This window comes from Mchenga conophoros, linkage group LG1 (assembly GCF_057382185.1).
Source record: "Mchenga conophoros isolate Kocher_MC1m ecotype Shallow Benthic linkage group LG1, M_conophoros_male_GT1.1, whole genome shotgun sequence".
NCBI lineage: Eukaryota > Metazoa > Chordata > Actinopteri > Cichliformes > Cichlidae > Mchenga > Mchenga conophoros.
In genome coordinates, this window is record NC_140526.1 from 36606119 (window position 1) to 36633372 (window position 27254).

The 27254-nt window shown below is 41.0% G+C and overlaps 1 protein-coding gene across 2 annotated transcripts; it reads right to left on the minus strand.

The window, feature by feature from the left end:
- Positions 1-1398: 1398 nt before the first annotated feature.
- LOC146583735 (sodium/potassium/calcium exchanger 1-like) lies at positions 1399-24092 on the minus strand. 2 transcript variants are annotated; one of them, XM_085276674.1, is made up of 12 exons: positions 23936-24092; positions 22215-23317; positions 20062-20229; positions 18392-18500; positions 12797-12850; positions 12159-12209; positions 10914-10991; positions 8534-8676; positions 6306-6575; positions 5685-5774; positions 4248-4414; positions 1399-3882 (listed from the first exon to the last, which is right to left on the minus strand). In XM_085276674.1, the coding sequence occupies exons 2-12, from the start codon at positions 23163-23165 to the stop codon at positions 3633-3635; spliced, it is 2331 nt and encodes a 776-aa protein (XP_085132800.1). In that variant the 5' UTR covers positions 23166-23317; positions 23936-24092; the 3' UTR covers positions 1399-3632. The 2 variants fall into 2 exon arrangements, with proteins under 2 accessions (XP_085132800.1, XP_085132792.1); XM_085276666.1 differs by lacking the exons at positions 10914-10991; positions 12159-12209; positions 12797-12850.
- Positions 24093-27254: the final 3162 nt, after the last annotated feature.

Here is a 27254-nt window from a genome sequence, read left to right on the forward strand (position 1 = left end):
CTAAGTTTTATACTTGCTGTGTTGGACAAATATAGACAGTCTGTATATTTCGTAAGTGTTGTTGCCACAGTAAAGAAATGACTGTTTCCTGGCCTCTGTACTGGCAGACATATCTCTATATCTATATACACTCAACAAAAATATAAACGCAACACCTTTGTTACTGCTCCCATTCCCCATGGGATGGACGTAGAGACCTAAAATTCATTCCAGATACACAATATAACCATCCCTCCCAAACAGTGGTCACAAATCAGTCCAAATGTGTGGTAGTGGGCACATCTGCCATATTGAGATAATCCATCCCACCTCACAGGTGTGCCACATCAGGATGCTGATCTGACATCATGAGTAGTGCACAGGTGTACCTCAGACTGCCCACAACAAAAGGCCACCCTGGAATGTGCAGTTTCTTGCGCTATTGGGGGTCTGGGGACCCAGAACCGGTCAGTATCTGGTGTGACCACCATTTGCCTCATGCAGTGCAACACATCGTCGCATGGAGTCTATCAGATTGTCAATTGTGGCCTGTGGAATGTTGGTCCACTCCACTTCAATGGCTGTGCGAGGTTGTTGGATATTCGTGGGAACTGGTACACGCTGTCGTATACGCCGGTCAAGCACATCCCGAACATGCTCAATGGGTGACATGTTGTGAGTGAGTATGCTGGCCATGCAAGAACTGGGACATTCTCAGCTGCCATCTGCCCTGAACAATGTGAACCATGATTCATCCGTGAAGCGCACACCTCTCCAACGTGCCAGACGCCATCGGATGTGAGCATTTGCCCACACAAGTCTGTTACGGCGACGAGCTGGAGTCAGGTCAAGACCCCGATGAGGACGACGGGCATGCAGTTGAGCGTCCCTGAGACGGTTTCTGACAGTTTGTGCAGAAATTGTTTGGTTGTGCAAACCAATTGTTCCAGCAGCTGTCTGGGTGGCTGGTCTCAGACGATCTTGGAACCTGCTGGATGTGGAGGTCCTGGGCTGGTGTGGTTACACGAGGTCTGTGGTTGTGAGGCCGGTTGGATGTGCTGCCATATTCTCTGAAACGCCTGTGGAGACGGCTTATGGTTGAGAAATGAACATTCAATGCACGGGCGACAGATCTGGTTGACATTCCTGCTGTCAGCATGCCAATTGCACGCTCCCTCATTGCTTGTGGCATCTGTGGCATTTTGCTGTGAGACAAAACTGCACATTCCAGGGTGGCCTTTTGTTGTGGGCAGTCTGAGGTACACCTGTGCACTACTCATGATGTCAGATCAACATCCTGATGTGGCACACCTGTGAGGTGGGATGGATTATCTCAATATAGCAGATGTGCCCACTACCACACATTTGGACTGATTTGTGACCACTGTTTGGGAGGGATGGTTATATTGTGTATCTGGAATGAATTTTAGGTCTCTACGTCCATCCCATGGGGAATGGGAGCAGAAACAAAGGTGTTGCGTTTATATTTTTGTTGAGTGTATATCTATATATATATATATATATATATAGTACAGTATATATATATATTAGGGGTGCAACGATACACAAAATTCACAGTTCGGTTCAATACTTTGGTGTCACGGTTCGATATTTTTTTGATACAAAAAAAATGTTCATGCCTTTTTAATTTGTCATTTATTAAAATTATAAATATATATTTTAACTCAAACGTACAGTTTTGAAATTTAATGTTGCTGAAACAACAAAGTAATAAAAAAAATAAATATATCTGATTGAGAAATCACTCATCTTTGGAAAAGAGAGTTTATTACAGAGAAATGGCTCTTTCCGAAATAAAAGCTATACTATACGCTTCTTCTGGGCTATATTCTCAGCAGCATATTAAACATATCAGGTCCCCATAAGGAGAATCCTGTGCTAACGGCTGTCTAAATGACTCGGGTAAAGTTTGAAGCATGCGTGCTTGTTGTTTTTATCTGCTTCCACTTGTCTTTGCACTAGGATGATGTCGGAGTAAATGTGCAGTCATATTCGTTGTGTTTCCACTAGTGCTGTCAGCGTTAATCTCGTTGAAATGACGTTAACGCCACAACACGGCAAATCTTATTTCAATCTTATATATCTTAGTCCTGGTCTTAGCGTTAGTTATTTCCTGATTTATTCTGACATCTCTCATCTTGTGTGCATTAGCTGTATTGATATTTTACAGTCATTGCTCCCGCGATAAGAAGTTTTTAATTATGCTTCTTCCAGCTACTCCCTCATTCACAGCAGGTCGCTACAGCAGATGGATCTGTGTGTTGGACTTCAGGATTTGTGTCTTCTCCTGGTCTTGACCTGTGATCTTTCATGTGTTAGGTAAATGTGTTTCACTACTATACAAAACTGTTGCACTTTTTGCATTTGAAGAGGATTCTTGGGGTAAAACTATTCTTAATTTGGTCATGGCTCCAAACTGGTGATTCTATAGCCCACTGTGAAAGAGGTTCAAAGTTGGCTGTTGTAATGGTTTTGAAATCAAAGACAGCCATCTCACCGCTGCTGTTATATCCTTTATCACCTACTATTGTTAGGAGTGCAACATGAAATGATGTGCTGACACCAGTACTTGAGAAAAACTAAAGATAATTTCTCTCAGCTGATATTGTGACCGCACAAATGAGGATCTAGTATGGAAACACACACATGAGAAATACCAGCCATTCATCTTGGCCAAGATTCGGCAGGTAACATCATCCAGTGTACAATCTACACTAATCAAATGTGTCTTTTAAGTTTATTAAATCCATGTTGCACAGTATGGCTAGTAATGAACTTTGAAAATGATAGTTGCAATGGTAGTTGCTTTTAAACCACAAAGAAAAATAGTTGTGACCACTTAGCTTTCTAATCACGCGCCTGCAGACTAAGCGGCTAAGTCTGATCGTTTTCCCGTTTTTCATTAAAAAACTGTTGGAAATGTTGGAAATATGGACACACAGTAGTCGGGCTTGCTTCAGTGCACTCCCAGTGGACTCCTATTGGCAACTATTAAACAATATGTTAGAAATAATCACTTCTTTGTGGGCAATAAAGTCAGATTGCTGATTACCGGCTGAACATGTGCACAAATGGATCAAATCCTGCAAGCCACACGTCCAATACCAAACACACCCTCCAAACTTGAAAGCCATGATTTAAGCTTCACATTTTCCAATCTCTTCTACTAACATTTCAATGTATCCCTGCCTGCTGTTTAATCCCACTACTCATACTAAAGCAGTAGGCGCCTAGTGGCAGTCTTTGTTCCTGCCAACAGAGGCCACGGTTGGATATCTCATTGTATTTCATACCAAAGACAGTAACATCCTAGCCCTTATTTCATTGAGTGTACATCTCTTTGCACTATATGTTGAATATATTTCACAGAGCTTAGACACTCAGTTAAAAAGGTGGAGGGTAAGACTTTATTATGAGACTGGAGCTGCTGGAAAATGTTGATTAAATGTCATTAAATGTCAGATTAAATATGTAAAACCACATTAAGCGTAGAATTTTCCTTTAATTTAGCATCTAGTGTGTGCCTGATCAGCCTTTTAACATTAGGCTCAGTTCTTTTCTCTAACAGATCCTATATTACAGTATCATTCGTGTGTGGATGTACCAAGTCTTGTGTGACGGTGCTGTTTCCCTCAGATGGAAACAGGGCAGATGAGGACACGATCCTCCAGCAGAACACTCAGGACGAGGAACACAAAGTACAGTACGAACATGGTGAGGCCCAACTTTCGGCTCATCTTCCACCGACAGGCGGCGATGGAGATAATGACAAAGAGGAGCATCAGGAAGAGCAGCACAATGGCGCAGAACAGGCCATTGGAGCTGACCATAACTGGCTCACCGTTGTGGAGCAGGGTGTATATCAACCAAGGGATCGGCAGACTAAAACCAAACAGAACAGAAGCAGAAATCAAGCTATTTACCATCACACCTTCGTAGCCCGTCTGCTACATCTTCCTTTTTTGTTTTTGTAAGAAAATATATTTTGGCCTATTTTAGCATAGCCTCTTGTAACTTTTTGATAGTGATTACAATATCGGCTTATTTGTTTACAACAATGATGCAATTGTTGACTGAAGTACAGGTACAATGGTGGATAAATTAATGCTTTATTCTAGACACAAAGGATTCTGGGGGCTTTCTCCATATTATTGTAGGGTCAATACCTTACAATATAAAGCGCCTTAGGCGATTTTTGTGGTTTGGCGCTATGTAAATAAAACTGAATGGAATTAAGAGTGACTCACCCTACAGTGATGTCAAAGATGTTACTCCCCACTGAGCTGGACACTGCCATGTCACCCAAACCCTTCCGGGCCACAATCACACTGGTGATCAGGTCAGGGATAGATGTCCCAGCTGCTAAGATGGTCAGTCCCATGATCTCCTCTGAGATGCCCACAGTTTCACCCACCTGCAAACAGTAAAAGATAAAAACAAGTGTCAGAACGAGTATCCCCAACCTGGCTGTAGTTGGTTGGTAAAACTGCCCAAGTGCCACAAAGTGAGACCAAAATTTTAAACCGTGTGCCCAAATCGGTGACTAATTAACTAGTTAACATTACTCTACATTATTCATTTTTTTCTTCATTTTCCCCCCAACAAAGACTAAATAAAACTCAAATTACAGAAAAACCTAAATAGTCTCTCTCCAAGAATGTCTGTGAAGGTTCTCAGTCATCCAGGTCATCGTAGTCTAAGGAGCTTGGAAAGAAAAGCATCTGGACTTCTTTAAGTTTCCTTAAAGACATGTGGACATAAATGGCTTCTTTCCCTCCTCTTTCAAACCATCTGTCTTCTCTGTCCAAAATGTGAACATTGGCATCCACGAAAGAGTGACCTTTGCCATTTAGATGGAGATGAACTGCTGAGTCTTGTCCCGTGGAAGTGGCTCTTCTATGTTGTGCCATGCGTGTAGGAAGTGATTGTTTGGTCTCTCCAATGTAGAGGTCTGAGCATACTCGCTATACTGTACAGCATACACTACGTTGTTAAGTTTGTGTTTGGGAGTTTGTCTTTGGGATGAACCAGTTTTCGTCTCAGTGTGTGGCTGGGTCTGAAGTACACTGGGAGAGGAGTCTCTCTGTCTTTCTGTGCACCCCTGGACCTCTTGTAGTAATGCTGCTTTAAAAAAACAAAAACAAAAACACTCACTGGAAGTCTCATTTTGTCCAATTTTATTCTGAGGCTGCCATTTCAAGAGGCCAGAACCCAGAGAACAAACAGCATTATGGAAAAGCCCATAATCTCCCAATTTAAACCAATTTTTAAAAATCATGGGGTTGTGCACTGTGCATTCATGCCTGAGGATCAGGCTGTAAATTCCACTATAATGTCCAGAAGAGCGAGAACTTTCATAGCCCAGACCTCAACTGCGGTGCAAGCACAATGAGATGACCTTTAAGGAGAAATTGGGCAAAATTATGTTTTTTTCTTGCACAAGGTAAAACGAGACAAATAAAAGACAAAACTTTCTATAAAACTAGGACAGTCTCACTGTCTCTATGTTATGCTCTCACTATCTTTATGTTAAACTAACCGCACTAACTGCAGAAGCATCACCTGAAAGTATCATTGACATCACTCAGGGCCGACTACTCTGAGACATGTAGGAAAGTAGTCTGCCAGGGTCCTTATCAGTGTGAATAAAAGACCAACATAACATGTGTTAAGACTCCACCAACCTGATGAGCCCACCACACCATCAGGTAGGAGAAAGCACCAATCCAGATGATGGAGCCTATGAAGGTGATGGCAAAGTATCTCCTGGATGCCTGAAAAGCACCAGAGCCATTCACATTACATGTTCAAAAACATTATGACACCTGGGAACAGAGACTTAGATCCTGAAACTACAAAAAATCAAAAATTAATCCATTGTAAATGATAGCATCTGATCCATACAATTCACTCACTGCAGTCGGTTCTATCTGTCTGTTAGCATTCACAGTTTTCTAGATATTTTCAAGTTTTGTGTGTCGGTAGATACCAAAAACAGCTCAAGATGAATTAATTTTGGTGAAAATCAGATCAAAGTAACACCAAATGTGAAAATCAGTAAAAACTTTATATTACCTGTAGGTTAGCTAAGCATTTCACCTTGGCCATTATTGTTAGTGCCCACGGTCAAAATCACATATTGCATGAATATGTCTTAAACTATCAAGTTTGTACAGCTTACAGAAGCCAAGTTTTCAGCCAATTCTGTTCCAATCCCATGGGTAAAGATAATAAAATACATCATTTTAGTATGTAAAGCTTTAAGGTCATAGGTCATAATGATAATGATGATGAGGGCTGTTCACCAGGTTGCGGACATCAGGCAGGGTGAGCCACAGCGGGAACACGATGGGCAGCAGGAACAGATATGTCGCCTGCTTGCGCCTGGTTTCAGGCCACCCTAAAGACAATGGTTGGTTCTCCTCCTCCTCTTCTTCCTCCTTTTCTTCTTCCTCCTTGTCTTCATTGTCGCCATCATCTTCACTCTCGCTCGAGTCGCTGCTTTCTTCGTCACCACTCTCATCCTCAGCGCTGCCCTCAGAGCCCCCTGATCCACCTGCTGATGCTGCTGCTGCCTGTAGGAGAAGGAACAGAGTGAGTCAAACCCCCTGACTCACTGCACACAACGAAGCGGGAACCACATAAAAGATGCATTAGATTTATTATTTAGTATTTAATATTTCAGGGCTGGTTTAGGTCTTGGTGAATTGATGATTTTACATGAGAATTTTTTTAGGTACATTTCACAAATTAGCTGTTTTTTTTTTATTATTTGAGGACTTCACTGTTATTTATGTGTATGAACTTGTGACTTTTTGTTTTGAAAGTCTTGAAACGTCCAGTCTTGGATGAGTCTACTTCTACTACCAGTCTACTACTGGTTTATTTTCTAATGAGATTGAGCAATGGAGACCTTTCACCAGCTGATGGTACTGACAGATCTATCTCCTGAGCACAACAGTCCTGGAGGATAAGACAGGGTTTCAGCTCTGGAGCTCTTCCAGTGATCATCATGGCAAATGTGAGCTCACAGTTGATGTGTATCCTGGAGTGCTGCAGCAAGATATTGACACACTCACATTTTCCAGACCCCACTGTGACCGTACATGGTTTCAGTACTTTTGGGCGACAGAGACGTTACTCTGAGTGGTAACAAGAAATGTGAAGGGACTGCACCAGTTACAGCAGCATAATCCTGGACATGTTACAGAGAAGGAACATATCCCTATATTGTCAGAGCTTTACTTATTAAGCCCCCCTTATTATCTTAGCTCTTCACTTTTTTCTTCTATTTAAATTAGCTCTATTTTTATTTTGCGTCTTTTCTTTTTACCTTTGTGAGCTATTTTGCTTTGTGATATTGTATTTACTTCACTGAGCGAGGTTCTTTTAGTTTGTAGTGTTAGTTTGCTTATAACACAGTAATTTCCCAACTTTTAGGATAGATTAAGTATATCTTACTTTGTTATTTGTTAATATCTTACTATAATACTTTGTTAATATTCTGCAACATTACTGCCACTCCTTTTTAATTTTTTTATGTATACATGAACAATAAATTAACAAAAAGTATAAGCTAGTGTGCTTGTGTTAGGCCCTCCATCATTCTTCAACACTGCATGTTATCCAACCTCCTCACAGCCTTGTTCACAGCTTCTGGCTTTGGCGATGTGGTTTTCAAAAAGTGCTGGCAGCTGATATATACAGGCCTCCATGCAAAGTGTGATCTGAGGTCAGTATGCCAGAAAACTGAGGTGACACTAAACTGACAGAAAGCAACTTGTGTGGGTGTTAACGGTTACCTTCATTTCTCAATTGATGTGTTTGTTAAAGATTATACATTCTTGTCATTTTCAAGCTTTATTTTGAACTGTACCACATAACCAAAATGTAATATGTTAGGAAAGAAGAACACATACTAGAAACAAATATGAAGCAAGCCAAAACCTCTTAAATTAGTTTGAAAATGTGCAGATTGAAGCCAACGCTCTTACCATCTTTCCTTCAATTTTACTAATACACCATGTGCTTAAGTATATTCCTTGGGTGCATTTTCAAAATACATTATGCCAGGAATAATTAGAGGCCAATTTAAAATCTGAAGATTCAAAATCAAGTAAGAAACATAGTTAAAGTCATAGCTTTCTGTCTCCAGGTCTGTTGAAAAGATAAAGAAGCAGAAATATGAATTTGAAGCTAATCTATTCAAATCTAGGGAGACAGTAATGCCATCTTCACATGCTCATCACGCCTGTTATTTCCCAGGCTTCACATTGCAATTAACATCTGACTGCATTCCAGTGCTTCGCAATTCGCATGGAGGATACAGATGCTGCTAGGTTTTCATCAGTTTCCTTGACAACTTAACTAGTTTCTTTTGGCAACATGACAACAGCTAAAGAAACACGTGCGTTCATATTAAGATGAGACGTGTATTATCACGACTTTTAAAACTATAGGATCAAAGTTGTTAAAATCTCCACTTTCCTCACTTCTGTGGCAAACTGCACAGTGAGCTGAAATCTTCTCGTACCTTCGATTCGTCCGGTCGGTCAGATGTTTCCTGAGTTGTCTCTTCTGCCTTTGGAGGCTGTGAGGTGGACGGCTCAGCAGTAGCTGCTCCCTCTGATGCACCGGCAGCAGCTGGCTGCTCAGACTTTGGCTTTTGATCTGGATCTTAAAAAAGAGGAAAACCACACGGAGTAATATAGATAAAAATATGAATTTTAACCTGCTTTTCAAACACTGCAGATTTTAAATATCCCATAGCCATTTTAGATAAAACAGTTTCACTGCATCTTTTTACAAACAGGACACATCAACCTCACTTAAATGTTTAGTGACTTTATGCTTTTACTTTGACCTTTTCACTGTCTTCTTTGTCTACCTGCCACTCTGACTTTTCCTTTGATTTTATTTTGAAAGGGCAAAGATGTCTTTTAGTTTGTTCTTTGTATGCAGCAGTGTTTCCCCATATCTAACTGAACACAACTGAACAGAGTCACTTTTGGATGATGTAATAACCCTGCTGGTTTGTGTTATGGTCACCATTTTAAATCCATCACTTCAGACTGATGACTCCTCACCTTATATCAGCTAAAGTACTTTGCAGTTAGGTGATTAAAAATTCAGGTGAATTTGAATTTCCAAGCAAGTTTGCTGTATTAAAGAATTTGGAAAACTTCCGCTCACACTTATTTTTAAACGTATCTAAATATTAGAGAACTGCAGCTAATTTCACACTTAGCGAAGATAAATCACAAATTTAATGTTACACTGACAAATTATTCTGCTCTAGAGGCCAGTATGAAGTGGCAGTGGGAGTGATTGGAGTGTCTGGCAATAAACATGCTCTACTAAAGGCGGGGAAGAGAGTCACATGCACACTCATATGCATGTTAATCCTCAGGGCTCATTGATTCGGTCTTGTCGAGGCCTCTCCAGGTTCCTCACAGCCCCACTTTGCTGTGCACCTCAGACTGTCAAGCAACTCCTTACTCCACACTATGACGCACAAACATATGAACTGAGTCTGAAGAACAACCTCCTTCAAACCCCAAAACTGTCTCTGATTACTGATAGAAGACCATGTGCATATGTGCACTCGCAATATCACAATAAATGTCAAAGCACAAGTCACTACAATATTAATCAACAGTACAACTATTAAAATAATAACTTTCTTCATCTGAATATTCACACAATTAATTACAAATTAAACATCCTTTGGATCCTTTTATGCAGCCTGATATTAACTTTTTAAATTAGAAGATGAGAATAAATTTAATCCAATTTCTTTGTCTCATGCACAGCTCCTCCTACAGGAGCTGCTCAGCTCAAGTAACCAAAGCCATGAAGCTCCCAGAGCACAGTGTTTGTGCTGATGTTAATACCAGAGGAGGTTTGGAATTCTGAAGTTAGTGAATGAGCAGAGTGTTTGTGACTTTTACACATGCACTTGATGACCCCGCTCTGTAACTTTACATCATCTATTTCCAGGTTCAAACTCTTCTTCGGTTCCTAAACAAGCACTGTGACAACAATGAGATTTTATCTTCAATAAAAATGATCAGCATCACTGCTATCCCAGCTGTTACAATAAAGTTTAACATCACGGCATCCCTGAAAAAGATGATTTATGAGGTTTAATTGACTCAGAAGCAGTAAGTTAGAGTGCTGGTTTCCATCTAAAGACCTGGAAGCAGGGTCTATACTTTATCACTTGACAAGCAGATGGTATTGCTTACAGCTGATCGTGGAATATCTAGGAGGGAAGAAATTTCACAAAGAGAGTTTTTGCTGTGGAGGTACCCTATTAAAACACCAGGCTCATATTCTGTAAGCTCTTTAGAAAGATCCATTCTTTCACCCGTTTGAGCTAATAGCACAAAAAATGGGAAAAGTAAACTGAGCCTAATGCCAAAACATATTTAAAGTCATTTTCAATACAATGGAGTACAAAATACATAAAAACAAAACCAAAAAACACAATATGGATTATAGAGGGAGATATTTTGATATTTGATTTTTACCATCATACTGAGACTAAATTTTATCCCATGTGATTTAAAATATGATTTTTTTTTTTTTATCTCAGTCTTTATGCAAAACTGGGCTAACACACATCACAAGCGTACCTCTCAGACAGATGCCAAAAATAACTGATATGTGTTCTGTACTGTTGCATTACAATACAAAATTACGCAATGTTATGACAGAGGATTGTAGGTAAAAATGGCCAGAGAAATACAAGCGCTTCAACATATAAATCAGATGTTGTTGGAAATCCGGGTTATGTTTCGAAATCATGTAACAAAACTATGCATTTAGTCAAACAAAATACTGATGGCACTGGAACACACCCACAGGAAGTATGCTTTCAGGAAAGGCGTTTCATCGCACAAACGACTCACCTTCGCTGCAGCGGTGATGGGACTTGCTCTGCAGTTTGCCCGTCATCGGGACATTCATAGGCTTTACTTTGTTCTTCGCTGCAGTTAAAAGAATCATTGCTCAAACAAATCTCATGTGAAGCCTGTTCTTCTACAACCAGCTTTAACAATAACATGACCTGATAAACACACACTGACCAGCATTTAGGAGTAAAGATCCAATCCAATCCAGTGCAAACGTGAGAACAGGTACAATTACTGGTACCTATGCTAAAATGTGAACCTTACTTACGACTCATTTGAAGCTGTTTATCACCACCAAGCTTTTATCTACTCTAGAGCCTGACTAAGATAAGATTTTTCAGGCCAATACAGATATCTGATTATTTACCATTCCAATGTTCCCAGTCTTTAAGGACATTTTTTTGTTTGTTTGTAATTTATTGTTTACATTCCACATGCCTTGGCTTGGTTTATGTGGTTGTTGGGTTTATACTGTTATGGAAGTTGAAGAGTGCCCTCTGGTGGAACATCAGCGCTCATAAGTCCTACCAGAAGTAACCCTTGAAACTCCTGTTTCTGTCTGTGAAGGTTCTCAGTCATCCAGGTCATCGTAGTCACAGGAGCTTCTGTACTGTGCAATTTCTGTCAAATTTCAGGCCCCCCCAAAATGACTGGGTGTGCTTCAGAAGTTAGTCAGGGTAGTCTTTGCCTATGCAGCTACCCTTGGAAAAACCTGGAAACTATTCTAAGATTGTCAAACCATGTATTTATTGATACACACTGCAGCGTCCAATAAATGTGATTTTTATTAATTGGACCCCAAAAAGTTGTTTGTGTTCATTTTCTCAGTGGGAGAAATGTTTCCTCATTCATCCAAGTGATTTCTTCAGTTTCAGCTGACTGCGGGTTTCCCCTACCTTATAAACAGTACATTTGCATAATGACTGAACCCAGCAACAATGGGCTGTGAGGTCAGTTTCTTGATCAATAATATGCAAATTGTCTAATACATAATATCAGCCAATGACACTAGTCTACAGATAAATTAGTCATGTTCTTTACAAACAGCCAGAGTGTGCCAAAAGGTCAACGATTCTCACAGCTTTCTGACGGACACACAAACATGCAACCATCCAATGCATGCATAGCGGTCAAAAATGTGTTCTGTAATAGCAGACCAGACTGAACACAACAGCAACAACAACAACCACAAAAACAACTAGTGCAGAAACAACACAACAGCAATGATGTTTTTCACCTTACCTTTCCTCTGTACTGGCCCCTCCCCTCTAACATCACCATTAAAAGATGTTTCTGATTGGCAGACATTCACAACACACATTATCAGTCTGACTCCTTAATTACTTTTTTCTTTTTGACATCAAAGGTGAAAAATTAGCTCATTCTCCAAACCGCGACACAAAAACACCCACATATTCTTGGTATGCACATACTGTCTGTGTGAATAGGTATTGGTTAAAACAGCTGAGACCTGCTGAAGCCTGGATATGACCTCTGTGGTTTCCTGTGGTATCTGCCTAACTTAGATTGGGTTAGATGGACCTGCTGACATGATATGTCGGAGTCATCTGGAGTCATCTCCAACTCAGTGGCTAATCCATTCCTGGCCTTGAGCCCCACTGTTGTTCTAAACATTATTCTGTTCAGCGGTGAATTGTCTCGTATGTCAGGTTTGTATTAGCCAGGCTAACAGATGAGGACCAAAAGTTTAACATGCCCATGTTGAGTGACTGTGATGAGTTCCAGAAAGTTTGACTTCAAAACATAGATAAGCAACACAACTAAGCAGGAAATCTGAAGTTTGATCCACAAACAAATACACAAAAAAATTAAAGACAACAAACGCTTCAAACCAGGCAACAACTTTTTGTAACTCTTACCTCTTCTGACTTTTCTGGGGCCAGGGGTTTTAACGGCCCCTCTAAGAACTGCTTCTACGATGGAAACCACAGACATGGTTGTAACTTCAGGGCCAGAGAAAGGCGTTCAGAAGCGGAGACAGGGACTGCTGCAGAGAGGCCAAGTACAGGTTCACTAAAGAAGTGGACATTGCTAAACATCAGCACTCTGAGAAGATGCAGCAGCAGATCTCAGAGAATGACTCGGCCTCTGTGTGGAAAGGTTTTAGGAATATCACAAACTACAAGCCTAAAACCCCCCACTCCACTGATGACTTGCTCTTGGCCAACACCCTTAACGACTTTTACTGCCGTTTTGACGAGCCATCAGGCAGCCTTCACACCTCCAACGGCCCCAACAATAGAGGCAATTTGGACACTAATTCCCCCACCTCTCCCCCCTCCATAGAGCCATCACCACCTTCAAACTGTTCACCTACAACACCCCCCTCCTCACCCCACACATAATAGGATTTCACACCACCTCCTCCCACCACAACTCTTCATATTCATGAAGCAGATGTGAGGAAGCAGTTTAAGAGTCTGAATGCTCGAAAAGCTCCCGGCCCAGACGGTGTGTCTCCTGCCACCCTCAGACACTGTGCAAACGAGCTGGCCCCAGTATTTTCTGGCATTTTCAACTCCTCACTGCAGGCATGTCATGTGCCTGCCTGCTTCAAGTCCTCTACCATAATCCCTGTCCCCAAGAAACCTAGGATCACTGGACTAAATGACTACAGACCCGTGGCTCTGACATCTGTGGTCATGAAGTCATTTGAGCGCCTAGTTCTCTCCCATCTCAAGACCCTCACGGCCCCCCTCCTGGACCCCCTGCAGTTTGCATACAGAGCCAACAGGTCTGTAGATGATGCCATCAACATGGCCCTACACTTCATCCTGCAGCATCTGGACTCCCCAGGAACCTACGCCAGGATCCTGTTTGTGGACTTCAGCTCTGCCTTCAACACCATCCTTCCAGACCATCTCCAAGGCAAGCTTTCCCAGATGAATGTGCCTGATCCCATCTGCCGGTGGATCACTGACTTCCTGACGGACAGGAAGCAGCATGTGAGGCTGGGAAAGAATGTCTCGGACTCTCGGACCATCAGCACCGGCTCCCCTCAGGGCTGTGTTCTTTCTCCTCTGCTCTTCTCCCTGTACACCAACTGCTGCACCTCCACCCACCAGTCTGTCAAGCTAATCAAGTTTGCAGATGATACCACCGTTATTGGGCTCATCTCGGACGGGGATGAGTCTGCCTACAGGAGGGAGGTTGAACGTCTGGTGTCTTGGTGCAGCCACAACAACCTGGTGCTGAATGCCCAGAAGACAGTGGAGATTATTGTGGACTTCAGGAAGCACACAGCCCCACTCCCCCCCATCATCCTGACTGACACCCCCATCACCTCTGTGGACTCATTCCGCTTCCTGGGTACCACCATCACTCAGGACCTGAAGTGGGAGCCCACCATCACCTCCGTCATCAAGAAAGCCCAGCAGAGGATGTACTTCCTGAGGCAGCTGAAGAAATTCAACCTGCCAACACGGACGATGATGCAATTCTACACCGCAATCATCGAGTCCATCCTCACCTCCTCCATCACCGTGTGGTACGCTGGAGCCACTATCAGGGACAAACAGAGACTGCAGCGTGTTGTGCGCTCTGCTGAGAAGGTGATTGGCTGCAGACTCCCATCTCTGCAGGACCTGTACACCTCCAGGACACTGGGGCGTGCAGCTCGGATCTCAGCTGACCCTTCTCACCCTGGATACAGTCTGTTTGACCTGCTCCCCTCAGGCAGGAGGCTCCGGTCCATTCGCACCAGAACCTCTCGCCATAAGAACAGTTTCTTCCCCTCTGCTGTTGGACACATGAACAATAAACGTACGACTGTTCCCACCACTAACACATGACCCTACGCTGTGTTCACTGCATCATTCCATGTTTTGGCACTGATCACCACCTGCACTCATGTATATATCTTTCTACGTAGCACTTTTAATTCTTATTCTCATGTATATATCTCATGTATATCTCATGCATATATCTTTCTACGTAGCACTTTTAATTCTTATTCTTACTTTTATTTTTTCATGTCTATTTAAGCGCAATTTATGACAGTATGTTTGCACTGAAGCACCGCAGCAATTTCCTAATGTTGTAAACCTGCTCAACATTTGGCAATAAAACCCTTTCTGATTCTGATTCTGATTCTGATTTCAATTTGACTGACAGTTTTCAGGTTCATGGTGCAGTAAATGTTTCATAGTAACAAAAATAATATCTCTGCATGGTAGTAACAGGCTCAGGTTAAACGCTGTCACACATAACTGCTTATCAAAAAACAGTTTGAGCTGGTCTCAAAATAACTGGCAACTTGTGAGCATTTTAGAAGTCAGAATTAGAGTCACATTCATTTTCCTTTTACAGCTGAGTACACCGCATAAAGATTGGCTAAAATTTGCAAGACTGCAAACTTGGAAATGTAATGTGTGTGTTTTACAATTTATTTTTGTAATTCATAAAGTAAGTATCATTTTTTATTGGTTTGAACTATTCTAAAGATACATTGATTTTATTAAATTCTTAATAATCAATCAATACACTACTTTATTTCAGTTTTACACACATATACATTATTATATAGAGTATTATACTGTACTTATACTCAATGTTCCCTCTAAGCTGCGCGCGTGCGCAATTGCGCACTGCTGGCACGGTGTTTTAGCTAGCAAAGTGGCATGGCTGATGTGGAGTGAAGCCACGTTAATGACAACGTGTACAACCATTGGAGATGTGAGCAGGACAGACGGGACAATTGACGGAAAAAGTGTGGACTTTATACCAGTTTTTAAATTGTGTTGATAGGCCACATTAAACCAGAATTATGATAAAAAAATATGTGCAATGTTTGGTTTTCTTCCTGAATACTATCGTGGTTTATATTTACTGCATCAAATTTGATGCAGAACAGCTGATTGTTCTGTAAATAGTTTGAAATGTTTATTTTAAAAAACGCTTTGGCTGCATTTTTAGGTAAACGGCTGCAAAAAACTTGTTTGCATAACTCAGTTACTTTTTTTGAAGAAGTAACTATGTAATTAATTGCCCAACATTATATACTGTATTTTGCAGACAGAGTTACAGGACTCTCTCCCAGACCACAGACTCATACTAATAATACAAGTCAGAGCTTTACAAAAAAAAAAAGAAAGAAGAAAGTTGTTTTTTCAGAATTGGAGTTCAAGTTATTTTTTACTTCCAATAGTGTTAACATACTACACAGGTCATGAACAAGATTTTTTTACATTTTCATTGTAAGTGGGCTAAAGCAGTTAATTAAAAGTAGTCTAACATAAATGTAAATGCTGTAATTTGATTATTTTAATAAACCATGTGACTTGGATCGATTCCATGCTGGCGTGACCACAGTGCACACATCTGCTGTTGCTCACAGTGGTCCAAGGGACCGCTCAGGGAGTTTGTGCGTTTGCTCAGACACATGAAAAATTAGAGGGAACATTGCTTGTACTATGCTAAGAAAATGGAAGACATCATTCATGGGTTTTCCTCTTCTGCTAATATAATTGTAATCGGTATACATAAAGGTTGATTAAGGGTCTGAAGTTTGATCCATGCAACTGCCATGGCTTGTCAAGTTTTCTTACATTGTCCAATTCTGTCATTGCAAATTTGGTGACATTGTTAGCAAGAATACTTTAAATCAGATGCCCTGCAGTCATTGTCCACACTGTAACAGACAGCCTTGTGAGGAACATTAGAAGCCACAAACTCAAGTCAAATCCTGGAAAGTAAGAAAGTCTAGCTACAACCTGACAGTCCAAAAACGTCTTCTTTGATGTGTAACTTTTTGTGTGGCATTACTATTGTGGAATTATTATAATTTAACTTTTTAATCCTCCAGGAACGCTGTCCTTAATATTGTTTAAATTTAACAAAAGAATGAAAAAAATCAATTAAATACCACTCCCTAATACAGCAGAAGTTTCTGAATTAGAAAGATGTAACTTCACATTGTTCTGATGTAGTGAATGAAACCTAATAGATCAGCTGAAATAACGGATAAGTCAGATTCCTTTATGTCGGACCAAAGCCTTCTCTTCTGCTGTCAGCACAAATACAGAAATACACTGCAGCACACTTGCTGCACTGAAACCAGTTGCTCCACAAATGAACTGTATGCAAAAAATCACGGGTCTATTTATCTGGAAATCACTCATGTTTAGGGTTAGGGTTGCGTACTGCAGTCCAGCTGCAAGGAGCCGGTCTCTGCTTCCACAGAGATAAAGCGCTCGGCTTGCTAGCATGCTGGCTCTTATCCAGCTTTTATTACCCTGTATTGAAAAGCTGATTAAGGATCAACAGTGGCTCAGTGCTTTGAGTTAGGGAACAGCACACCGGTGAGTTCGAGGACAGACTGAAGGTCGTTGCGGTTCATCACGCGACACTGACTCAGAGAAAGGGACAGGAGGGATACAGCTGAGTCACTGGCAACTTTGCAACAAGCTGGAACATTTAATCGATCAACAGGATTTCACTTGGTTTTTTATTTATTATTTTTAATTACAGTCCATGAGCGAGTGTGAGAAGACTTTGCTTTGGTCATTAAGCACCACTTTCCTTCATTTCCTTCATTAATTACAGCTTTTTTTTCTTATGCATGATAATGATTTATTTAAGCCTTCTAAGCATTTATAAGAAGCTTATAGGCCTTTAATAAATGTCAAGAAAACTGTAAAGAAGCTGTAAGCAGATTTAACTATTTGTTAATTAATTTAACTTCTCCTGAATGGAAGGTGCAGCATCAGGTACAGAAGTAAGAAAAAATATTAAATCTAATTACAGACAAATTTATTAGGGAACTGATAATGAAAGTAATCATTAGTGAGGTCCTGCTGTCTCCAACGGATGATCTGATATCCTCGTGTTGGTGTTGTTCCCAGACCATCATGAAAATGTTGTTCCAGGTTCAACATTGCAAGTGACCAATCACATTGTTGTGACGTTATTCCTTTGCGCGCCAAGCCATTCGTGCATTTATGAAATTCCAATGTTGCAAGGACAATATCAATTCTGCTTACTGTTTATTAAAGGGTTACGGTTAGGGTTAGGGTCAGGGTCCGTTGATCGGCGGACAGAGGCGGTTTCACGCAGCTTAAGTACAGTTTTTTGTTTTACGCCGGTTTTTCCCGAAGACGCAAAGGTATGATGTCACAACATTCTGATTGGTCACTTGCAATGTTGATCCTGAAACAACATTTAGTATGATGATCTGGGAACAACACCAACACGAGGATATCAGATCAACCGTCTCCAACATCTTGCATCTTGTTTACTTATGTTAAAATGGTAAAATACTTCATCACAGAAAGTCCTTTAAAATTAAGGATCAAATTGTAGCTAAATAATGAGGTTAGAACTTTGACATTTACACATACATATTTGGTTGTTGACCCAAATATGTATGTTGAACCAGTTTTTAATGAGCACTGTGCATTTTTAATTTCTAATTTTGCTGCAGACGTGATATTATCACCCGAGAAAACATTGGTTACCTTCTCCCAGAGGGTCCAATGTGTGAATCATCAGCTGGAAGATGGTGCTCCGAAGCGAGGTGTTGTGTAGGGAGGCTGAGCTGCCTCCTCGCTGCAGGGCTGGACGCACCTACAGGACAACAGGCACCTAGTCAGAACTAAAGCATTTAACCTTAGGGAACCTTTAATAATACTAACCAGTGCAGACCAGTGAGAATCAAAAAGGTGTTTTGCTTTTGTTAGAGCAGCCATTTTGACAAGGTATTGGAAGGAGAAAAACAGGTATAATTAATAACGTCAACTATGGCTATGATCCAGTTAGAGGAACCAGGGTCCTGGTACTACACATAAATGGAATGGGTTTAAAACATTAAATACAACAGGACTGTAAATGACACCTGAGCGTACCCTACACTGACATGCCAAAATGGCTGGCATGAAATGGGTAACAATTATTGTCAAATGTTACAGGCTAACACTGTCATCTCACTCTAGAGTTTTATTGCTGAAAACAATAATAAAGGTAACAATATGTACAGGCTGTTTTGCCAATGTCACTATCTTGCCTTGTGATAAACACCTTTAAGAATTGGACAATAAAAACAAAAGGGAGAGAAGGACTAGTGCCTGATGGACCTCAATATCTACCCCAAAAATCAAATAACAAACTGTCTCATCAGATGACTTCTGACTTTTGTTTCAAACGTTGAAGGGCCAAAAACAGTCAATGAAAGTGTGAGGAACAGATTAACCAACATGTTTCTCTGCTTTAACGCAAGATGCTAACATTAGCATGTCCAGCTAACTAGCTTACCATAGTAGCAAGCCAGGCCAAGTAAGTCTGATAATTTTAATTTGTGTAAATTCAAGTAACAAGTTCACTAGGTTATTAATTATTAAAGAACTTATGCTATTATATCAGAGTTTGTGTGTATGCTAACAATACATATACATATAAAATAAACCAAACCTACAGATTTTAAAAGTAAATCTAACACTTAAATGCTACTACAACAGCTACAACAGGAAGAGCCTTACACTCCTTGTGTAGATAAAATATCTGCTGATCCTTTACGATCTTATTCCATTATGAGCTGATGCATCCCTCCATTAATTCATCTGAAAGTAAATATTAATTTTTGCTTTGAAATTAAGGAAGTCACACTGCAGTTTAACTGGAGATTTAGCCAACAAATAACATAAGCTTTATATAAAAGCTTTAAGGGCCATTGTGGCATCACCCAGTTGTCCCATTACCATATTAGTGTTTCCAGGCCAGATTGAAGTGATGGAGTGGCCAAGGAACACTGCATGCTTATGTGGTATTGACTTTTTTTTCACAGCATGGGGTCACTAACAAGCTAGTCTGTTTTGTCATCTTTTTGGACTGTAATTTAAACCATAATTTACAAATTGAACATCATTTTATATTCAGTAAGAACTGAAAATAATGACTGACACCATAAACTCAACATTTAAGTGCTTACTGATGTCCTTTAAAAAGTGATCATTAGAGTTGTTTTGCCAGACATCTATATAACTGGACATCCTTTTTTGCAACTGGGGAGTTCACCCTCTACTGGCCAATAGAAAGACTAGATTTAAGTATTTCACTGTATTTAATTTTTCAGAGCTGGGGCTTTGTTAATCCTTCATATGGTCTAAACCAACAAAAGGTTTGTTTTTCAAACCTTGAGTCTTGTCTTGTCATCTTGTGAGTCTGGCAGCAGTTTGCTGCTTTGAGGGCTGCTTGGAGGTTGTACAGGTTCTGGTTTGGATTTTTCTTCAACTTTTGGCGCAGCAACTGGAGCAGCTGGAGCAGCAGCAGCAGGTGGTGGAGGTGGTGGTGCTTCACTTTCCTATAGTGAGGCAGTTTAACAGCAGTTCAGGTTACCAGTAGTTCGAGTTACCTCACACGTATACATTCAAGCATATGAACAGCGGAGATTGCTTTGGCAATTTGATTGGTCTGTATTTGCATGTGTTATTGCTCTTAATTGGTTCTGTGAAGCACTTTGACATACCTCTGGTTTTTAAATGTGCTATATAAATAACATTGTATTGTATTGTAATGTACTGTAGAAACTCAGTCTAAACTCAGTCATAGGAGTAGACATGCAAAGTGATGAATTGACATGGTTCCAGCTGTAGTCTTGAGACAGGTCAAGAATTCCAGGTTAATCCTTTACAAAAGACAGTAGTAAGCCCCTAATCTAGTTAAAAGTCCAGCCAGCATGAGTTTTTCACCATCAGCAGAAGAGTAAGTCACAACCCTTAAGCCTTGAGGCTGATCCTTTTTAAATCTCCAGTTTCAACAACTGCATTATTCCTACTGATACACAGCTTCCACGATGAATGCTCCTAAACTGAGCTCCCAAATCTATGTATATATGTGTTTGTGTATGCAACAGGTGATATTAATGTGTTCTATTGATGAAAAGAACAAAAAGAAATGATGGTTGAGCATGTATATAAATGTGAACACCATGTACTGAAATCTGTGAAGAGGTTTTGAATTTCAGCAATTCTGACCCAGCAATGTGGCAACGCATCTCACTGCACTTGGTGTTAATACTGAAGCACATGCTGATTGCAGACATGCTTCAGGCTAATTGGCGAATCTGCTGCGGGCCCTTGAGATATTGTAATGCAGTTCTGCATGTTGATTACGGCCTCAGACATTTGCTGATCTCTCCCAGCAGCAGCGGAGCAGAGAGCTGTTCAGCCTGCAGGAAATGAACCTTTTATTCCTTTGTTTTTAAATTGTAAATGAAATGATGTCTCTATATAGTGGTATTTCAGGGCTTTGACAGAAAGACTGACACTTGCATCACTCCACCCTGTGACGCCCCATCTATGACACCTGGAGTCCTCTCTGTTCAGTACCATCAAAGGATTTTACACAAATACAGTCTTTCACCTGCTCAGAACCACAAATCACTGTCTCTCTTTCAGTGTGTCCGAGCAGGCGGCAGTCCCAACTGTGCGGAGATGAAAGGATAGAAAATATACTGTGTATACTGAAAATAAATGGATAGATAGTATCTCTGGTAACAACTGCTTAGAGAAACATCTGTTTTGGCTGCATCCATCCTTTTATGTTTGATAAATGCGTGATGAATAAAAGAAATTATTTTGTTCTCTTATTGCTGAAGCAAAAATAACTCTAACACCTGTTAACGCTTCATTCTCTCTCCTAATGTCAACAAATCTCATGAAAGAGCCAAACCCAGTGTAGCAATGTACCTCTGCACAGTGACTGACTCCATAAGCCTGTCTGAAGGCAAACCTTTAATCTTTTTTTTCTTTCTTCTATTTATTTTACCTAATTTCATGTTTCATTTCAGTGAATTGTGAGTCTTTGTAGAAATGTGCAGTTATTTATGGATGTTACTTTCTTTCATGCTTTCAACCCCCATCTCTCCTCACAGTGAGCGTGAAGCCATGAACAAAAGAAGATGCTCAAGTTGCTCATGTTGAATATAATTTGACCGAAAGTGCAATAAAAGTGTCACAGCAAGTGTTCATTTGTCTAAATTTAAAGAGCAAAAAACCAAAGTGACCAAGAAAGCCTGGAAGCCTGATGGCAGGTAAGCTAGTCCAAGCAGCACACACACGCACACTGCCTTTTCTGTATTAAAAATGATTTCCAACCAATGTACTGTGTAATTATCATCTGTTAATGAACTATTCAACTAATTAATTATTTTAGCTCAGGAATTAATGATTTCACCTCTAGGCAAGACACAATTCATCAATCAGACCAAGAAATTAAAAGAAAGACAGAAAAAAGGGCAAACTGTAGCCATTGAACACCTGTTTTAAAAAAGGGACCTTTACTGACCTTCTCTGGCTCCTCTGTGGTCCACACCTTAACGATGCTCATGTGTTTGTTAAGCTGGGTCTTGACCGCCTGCTCGATCTGACTGTTGAATTTCATGAAGCTCACATAGCTGATGTAGCCCAGCACCAGCAGGATGCTCTCCCACCACAGGATCATGTTATCCAGGAAGAAGATGATAAGCATGATGAGGTCCAGGATGTAGAAATTCACGTCCCTGAACAGAGGCCACCAGGTCAGGTGCAGCATCTCCCGAGAGAAGATGGCACACATGCCGATCACAAAGAGAATGTTGAAGACGGCTGAGCCCACAATGGTGCCGATACCCACGTTGCTGTGGGAGATGAAGACCCCAATCAGGGAGGTGAAGAGCTCAGGGGCAGAGCCTCCCGCTGCCATGAATGTGGCCCCAGCCACATCATCTGAGATCTCCAGCTTGTTGGTGATGACTTCCAGCGCAGGGACGAAGAACTCATCGCAGACGATGGCCAGGGCGACAAACATGTAAACCATCCCTACAATGTGCAGGGCCACCCAGCCCTGTTGACGCTGCTCTATCGAGAACAAGTCCTCTGGGTAGTCACCCTTCCTGTGAGGTGGCTGGGTTGGGGGGTAGTGTGGAGTTGCGGTGGTCAGTGGCGGTGGAGTTGGTGGCGGTTTGGGAGGCTGGGGATCTACATAGATACACTGTTCGATATCCGTCCTGTTGACGACTTTCACCAGGGTAGCTTTAGTTTCCTCAGTCTCATTAGACGCTATCAACTCCTGGATGCTGACCTCCACATGTTCATCGCTACCCACCTCCGCTCCATCATCCGTCTGGGCGGAGGCTAGTGGCTGTGACAGCCTGGCCTTCAAAGTCAAGGTGTAGACGAAACACAGCAGCACACCTGAGATAAAGAAGAGGATGCGGCTGCACCTTAGTCTCCTCCTCTGAGGCAAGTATACGTTCATTGTCTCGACTCCAAACAGGAAGTTATGTCAGATGCATTGCTAATCCTTAGTCATGCCTGCGCTCTTATGTGGTGTGAAGAAGCCAACAGCAGACAAAAAAGCACATGTACGCACAAAGTGTGTTTCATCTTCAGCTTTGACCTGTGGAAGGACTGAAAACCAGAAAATACCTACAGCTTAAAATCACATCATGAACACGTGTGTATTTATAATGTCCCCTCTGCTTGCATACTTGCAGATATACTAAGGAAAAGTGTGTTTGTGTGTGTGCGCGCGCGCGCGTGTATCTATGTGTGTATTTGAGGGTGATAGAGGATGCAGACAGCCACCTGTTACTATGGCTACATAATCACTCAGGCTTTAGCTTCTCACATAATAGGAGTCTATTGAAAACACGTCAAACATGTTAAAGCGGCGAGAAAAAACAGGAGATCCGTCTAAATAAAATCAGTAAATACTGAGATTCCTGCTGATTGTGGCTTAAAGAGCGCACAGAAATTAGCGTGATGAAATCCGTTCGTGCTGTAAATGAAATAATACTAATAATTTATACTGCCAGATGTGCATTAACGTCAACATGTTTTTTAAAAAAACAAAACAAAAAACAAAACATGAAATCTGCGAGTGAAAGACGCGCGTTGGGGTTTAATTGAGGACAGCCCGGATTATAATGCAAGGTCGGTGTACATCATTAATCTACACTCTATCAGCAAAAAGAGCATAAATCGCAGAAAGCAGCGGTGTGAAGAGAGCAAGGACGCGGATCTTACCTGTGCGGCCGGCTGCTCGGCCCCGCGCCGCTGCGGACTGCTCCTCCAGCTGTGCGCAACGGACGCAGAGATGCTGACTCCGGTTTTTGGGGAACTACAAGGGCGCACCGCATGGCAGGGCTTGTACGAGGCTCAGCATAATGCTACTAAGAGGATAAGCAGCCAAACACCTTTCACCTTCCCTCTCACACATGAGGCTGTATCAATACGCCAACATTCAAACTGCTGCTGGGCTCGCAGGTGTAGTTTTGAGGCGAATCCTGAGACTCTGCTGCCTGTTGAATCGATGTAGAATAATGGGGCGTTCAGGGACTTGCACAGGAAGCTGGGTCCTACTTAGGGTGTGGTCAGGTGTTTTAGATAGAGAAACCGATTATTACGTGAAATTCTTATTTGCCTCACAAAGAAGAAAGCGTTATCTAAACATAAATATCCGCTTGGAATGAAACACTGCAAATAAACGCTCAAAATAATTAAACAGATGAAGTTAATAAAGCTTAATATGATTATATTATTAACTTCTGCTGGCTTAAATGCTTTTTAATTTAATTTTTAATCAACGAACTATTGCGCAGATCGGGTAAACAGCACTTAAAAGGATAATTTCACCATTCTCATTTTAATTGTTGTAAGTGTAAGCATACATCTGACGTCATCATCTTAATCCAGTTGGACTAGTAGGAATGCATTAATGTGAGCCTTCAAGCTGATCATAGTATAATATATGCAACTATAACATATCCGAAAAATGATTAAGAAGAACTGCAGAGCAAAAACAAAGAGCAATTAATGATTGTACCATGGCTGGAATACTCTGAGCTTCCACTAGCAAAGCATGTGGATGTTAGTTAACATATTTAGCATGCTGTGTCATATTAAGTTGTTCTAGGCCCGTTATATTGTAGTTGTTAAGGATGAGTGTCATTCACCTTCTTGTTAGATTAGCAAACATGACACCAAGTGGACAGTGAGACAGTGATTTTAAGACCAACTGTGACAACACAGAGTATGCACAGTGATACTCTGCTCATTGTAACTAATAAAAACTTCTGACATGATCTACAAATTGTTAATACTGTAGTTTTGCGAAGGTACTTTAAATCTTTTTTGCAGAGGCTGAGTTTGAGTGATTGGGGCCGGATAGTGAGGACACTTTTGATCCAGGAGCAGGAGGCAGGGGGAAGCTGAAGGTGGTCCAGTTTGGGACGATCTTCAGAAAAAACAGAAAATTTGTTCAGGGAACAAAAGGTTGTTTGGAAATAATTTTTAAGCTATTTTTTTCTTAATCTTATGGGACAAGTAAATAGAAATTGAAGATTGTTTATATAGCACCAAATCACAACAATTGCTTCAAGGTGCTTTATACTGTAAGTTAAAGACCCTACAATAATATAGAGAATACCCCCTATGAGCATCCAGTTGGCAACAGTGGGAAGGAAAAACTCTCATTAACATCAAGAAACCTTCAGCATAACCAGGCCATTTGCTGCAACCAATTTAAGATATAGAGTATAGAGGACAAAAGACACACTGTGCAAGAGACCCAGAGATGAATAAGAACCAAAGATTAAATGCAGAGTGGTGTATAAACACAGAGAAACTATGTGATGTTGTACACTGACAGACATGAAAAAACCTTTTTTTTAAAAAACAACATTTAATTAAACTTAGTTGGAATAAATTTTCATAATCTTAACATCATGGTTTTGTTACTGAGTCTGCTGATGTGATTTGTTACTTTAACAAATTACACCAATTACTTTGTTCTGTCTTTTTGTTCAGCTCCTCGTTAACACACAGATGTCACCAGAAAATCACATAGCAGCAACTCATTGCATTTGGGTCAGTCAAGTCAGAATCAGAATGGGGAAGAAAGGAGATTTCAGTGACTCTGAACATGGCATGGTTATTGACACCAGACAGACTGGTCTGAGCATTTCAGAAATTGCTGATCTGCTGGGAACACAACCACCTCTAGAGTTTACAGTGAATGGTCCGAAAAATGGGAAAAAATTGAGTGGGCAGTTCTCTGGGTGAAAATGCCTTGTAGGGTTCAGGGGAGAAGGACTGTGTTGCTGTTTGCTGATAGGCAATGACGAATAAAATAACCATTCATTATGATGTTTGCAGAGGAGCAGCTCTGAAGAAACAAAACAGCGAACCTTGAAGCAACAAAAGGCCACACTGGGTGCCACTGCTGCCAGCTAAGAACAGAAAACGGAGGCAATAATTGCCACAAGCTCACCAAAATTAGACAACAGGAGACTGGAAAATTGTTTCCTGGTGTGATGAGTCTCAATTTCTGCTGGGACATACAGATGGTAGGCATGAATGAGCATCGATTAAACACCACAGGCTTACTGAGTTTTGTTGTTGAGCGTGTGTGCCCATCTTCTGATGGCTGCTTCCAGAAGGATAACACGCTGACGCTGAAATAATCTCAAACTGTTTTTTGAATATGACAGTGAGTTTATTGCACTCAGGTGGCCTCATCAAATCTCAGTCCAACAGAACTTTGAGATGTGGTGGAACTGAAGATGGACGTGCAGCCAGCAGATGCTGTCATGTCAATATGAACCAAAATGTCTGAGAATGTTTCCAGACCCTTGTTGAATCTATACCACAAAGAATTAAAGCAGTTCTGAAAGCAAACGTGTGTCAAACCTAGTACTGGCAAGATGTACCCAACACTACAAGTATACCTGCCCGGTGAGTGTATACTGTCAATGGTGGATGCTCATATTAAACACAGACTAATTTTCAACATATGTCAAAAGTAATCTATGTGAGCCAAAAGCTTGGGTTTTACACTGCTCTAAATACACTTTCCAACATTTCTTTCTTTCTCCTATTGGCTCTGTATGATCTCAGTGAGAGCATATATCCTGTGCTCTCAAGATGAAGCACAGAAGCAAACAACCAACCAACCTTTATTTGTCACATACACAATCATACAGAGTACAACATGTAGTGAAATGCTCGTGTCTGAGCTGCAGACAGGCTGCAGACGTAGCTGCGCCATTCCAGGGCTTGGTTTTTAGCATGGAGGCGTCTAGCCAGGACCCTTACTGGATACCAGGGTCTACCACAACCCTACTGATGGTTCAAACTGTTCTGTTTGTAAGGGGACAGTCAGGTGAATTTTGTCTCAAAGGTACAGGAAGGAAGTTGAAACAACCAATATGGCCAAATATAAAATAAAACACTTTTTTTTTTAACCTGGAAAGGAAGTTTAACCGTTAAGGATTAACAAGTCTCTGCATGTCCTGAAGAAAGTCAGAACACAAAATACTCTCCAAAATGTGACATGACAAAGGAA

What these genes read in the sequence shown, in the direction of transcription:
- LOC146583735 (XM_085276674.1), bottom strand. Translation starts at nt 23,165, where the DNA reads ATGAACGTATACTTGCCTCAGAGGAGGAGACTAAGGTGCAGCCGCATC. An exon ending in GGGGCCAGTACAGAGGAAAG is followed by an intron (nt 10,992 to 12,158) that starts GTAAGGTGAAAA and finishes TTTTAACTGCAG; the next exon opens with CGAAGAACAAAGTAAAGCCT. An exon ending in CCATCACCGCTGCAGCGAAG is followed by an intron (nt 8,677 to 10,913) that starts GTGAGTCGTTTG and finishes CTCTTTTTTAAG; the next exon opens with ATCCAGATCAAAAGCCAAAG.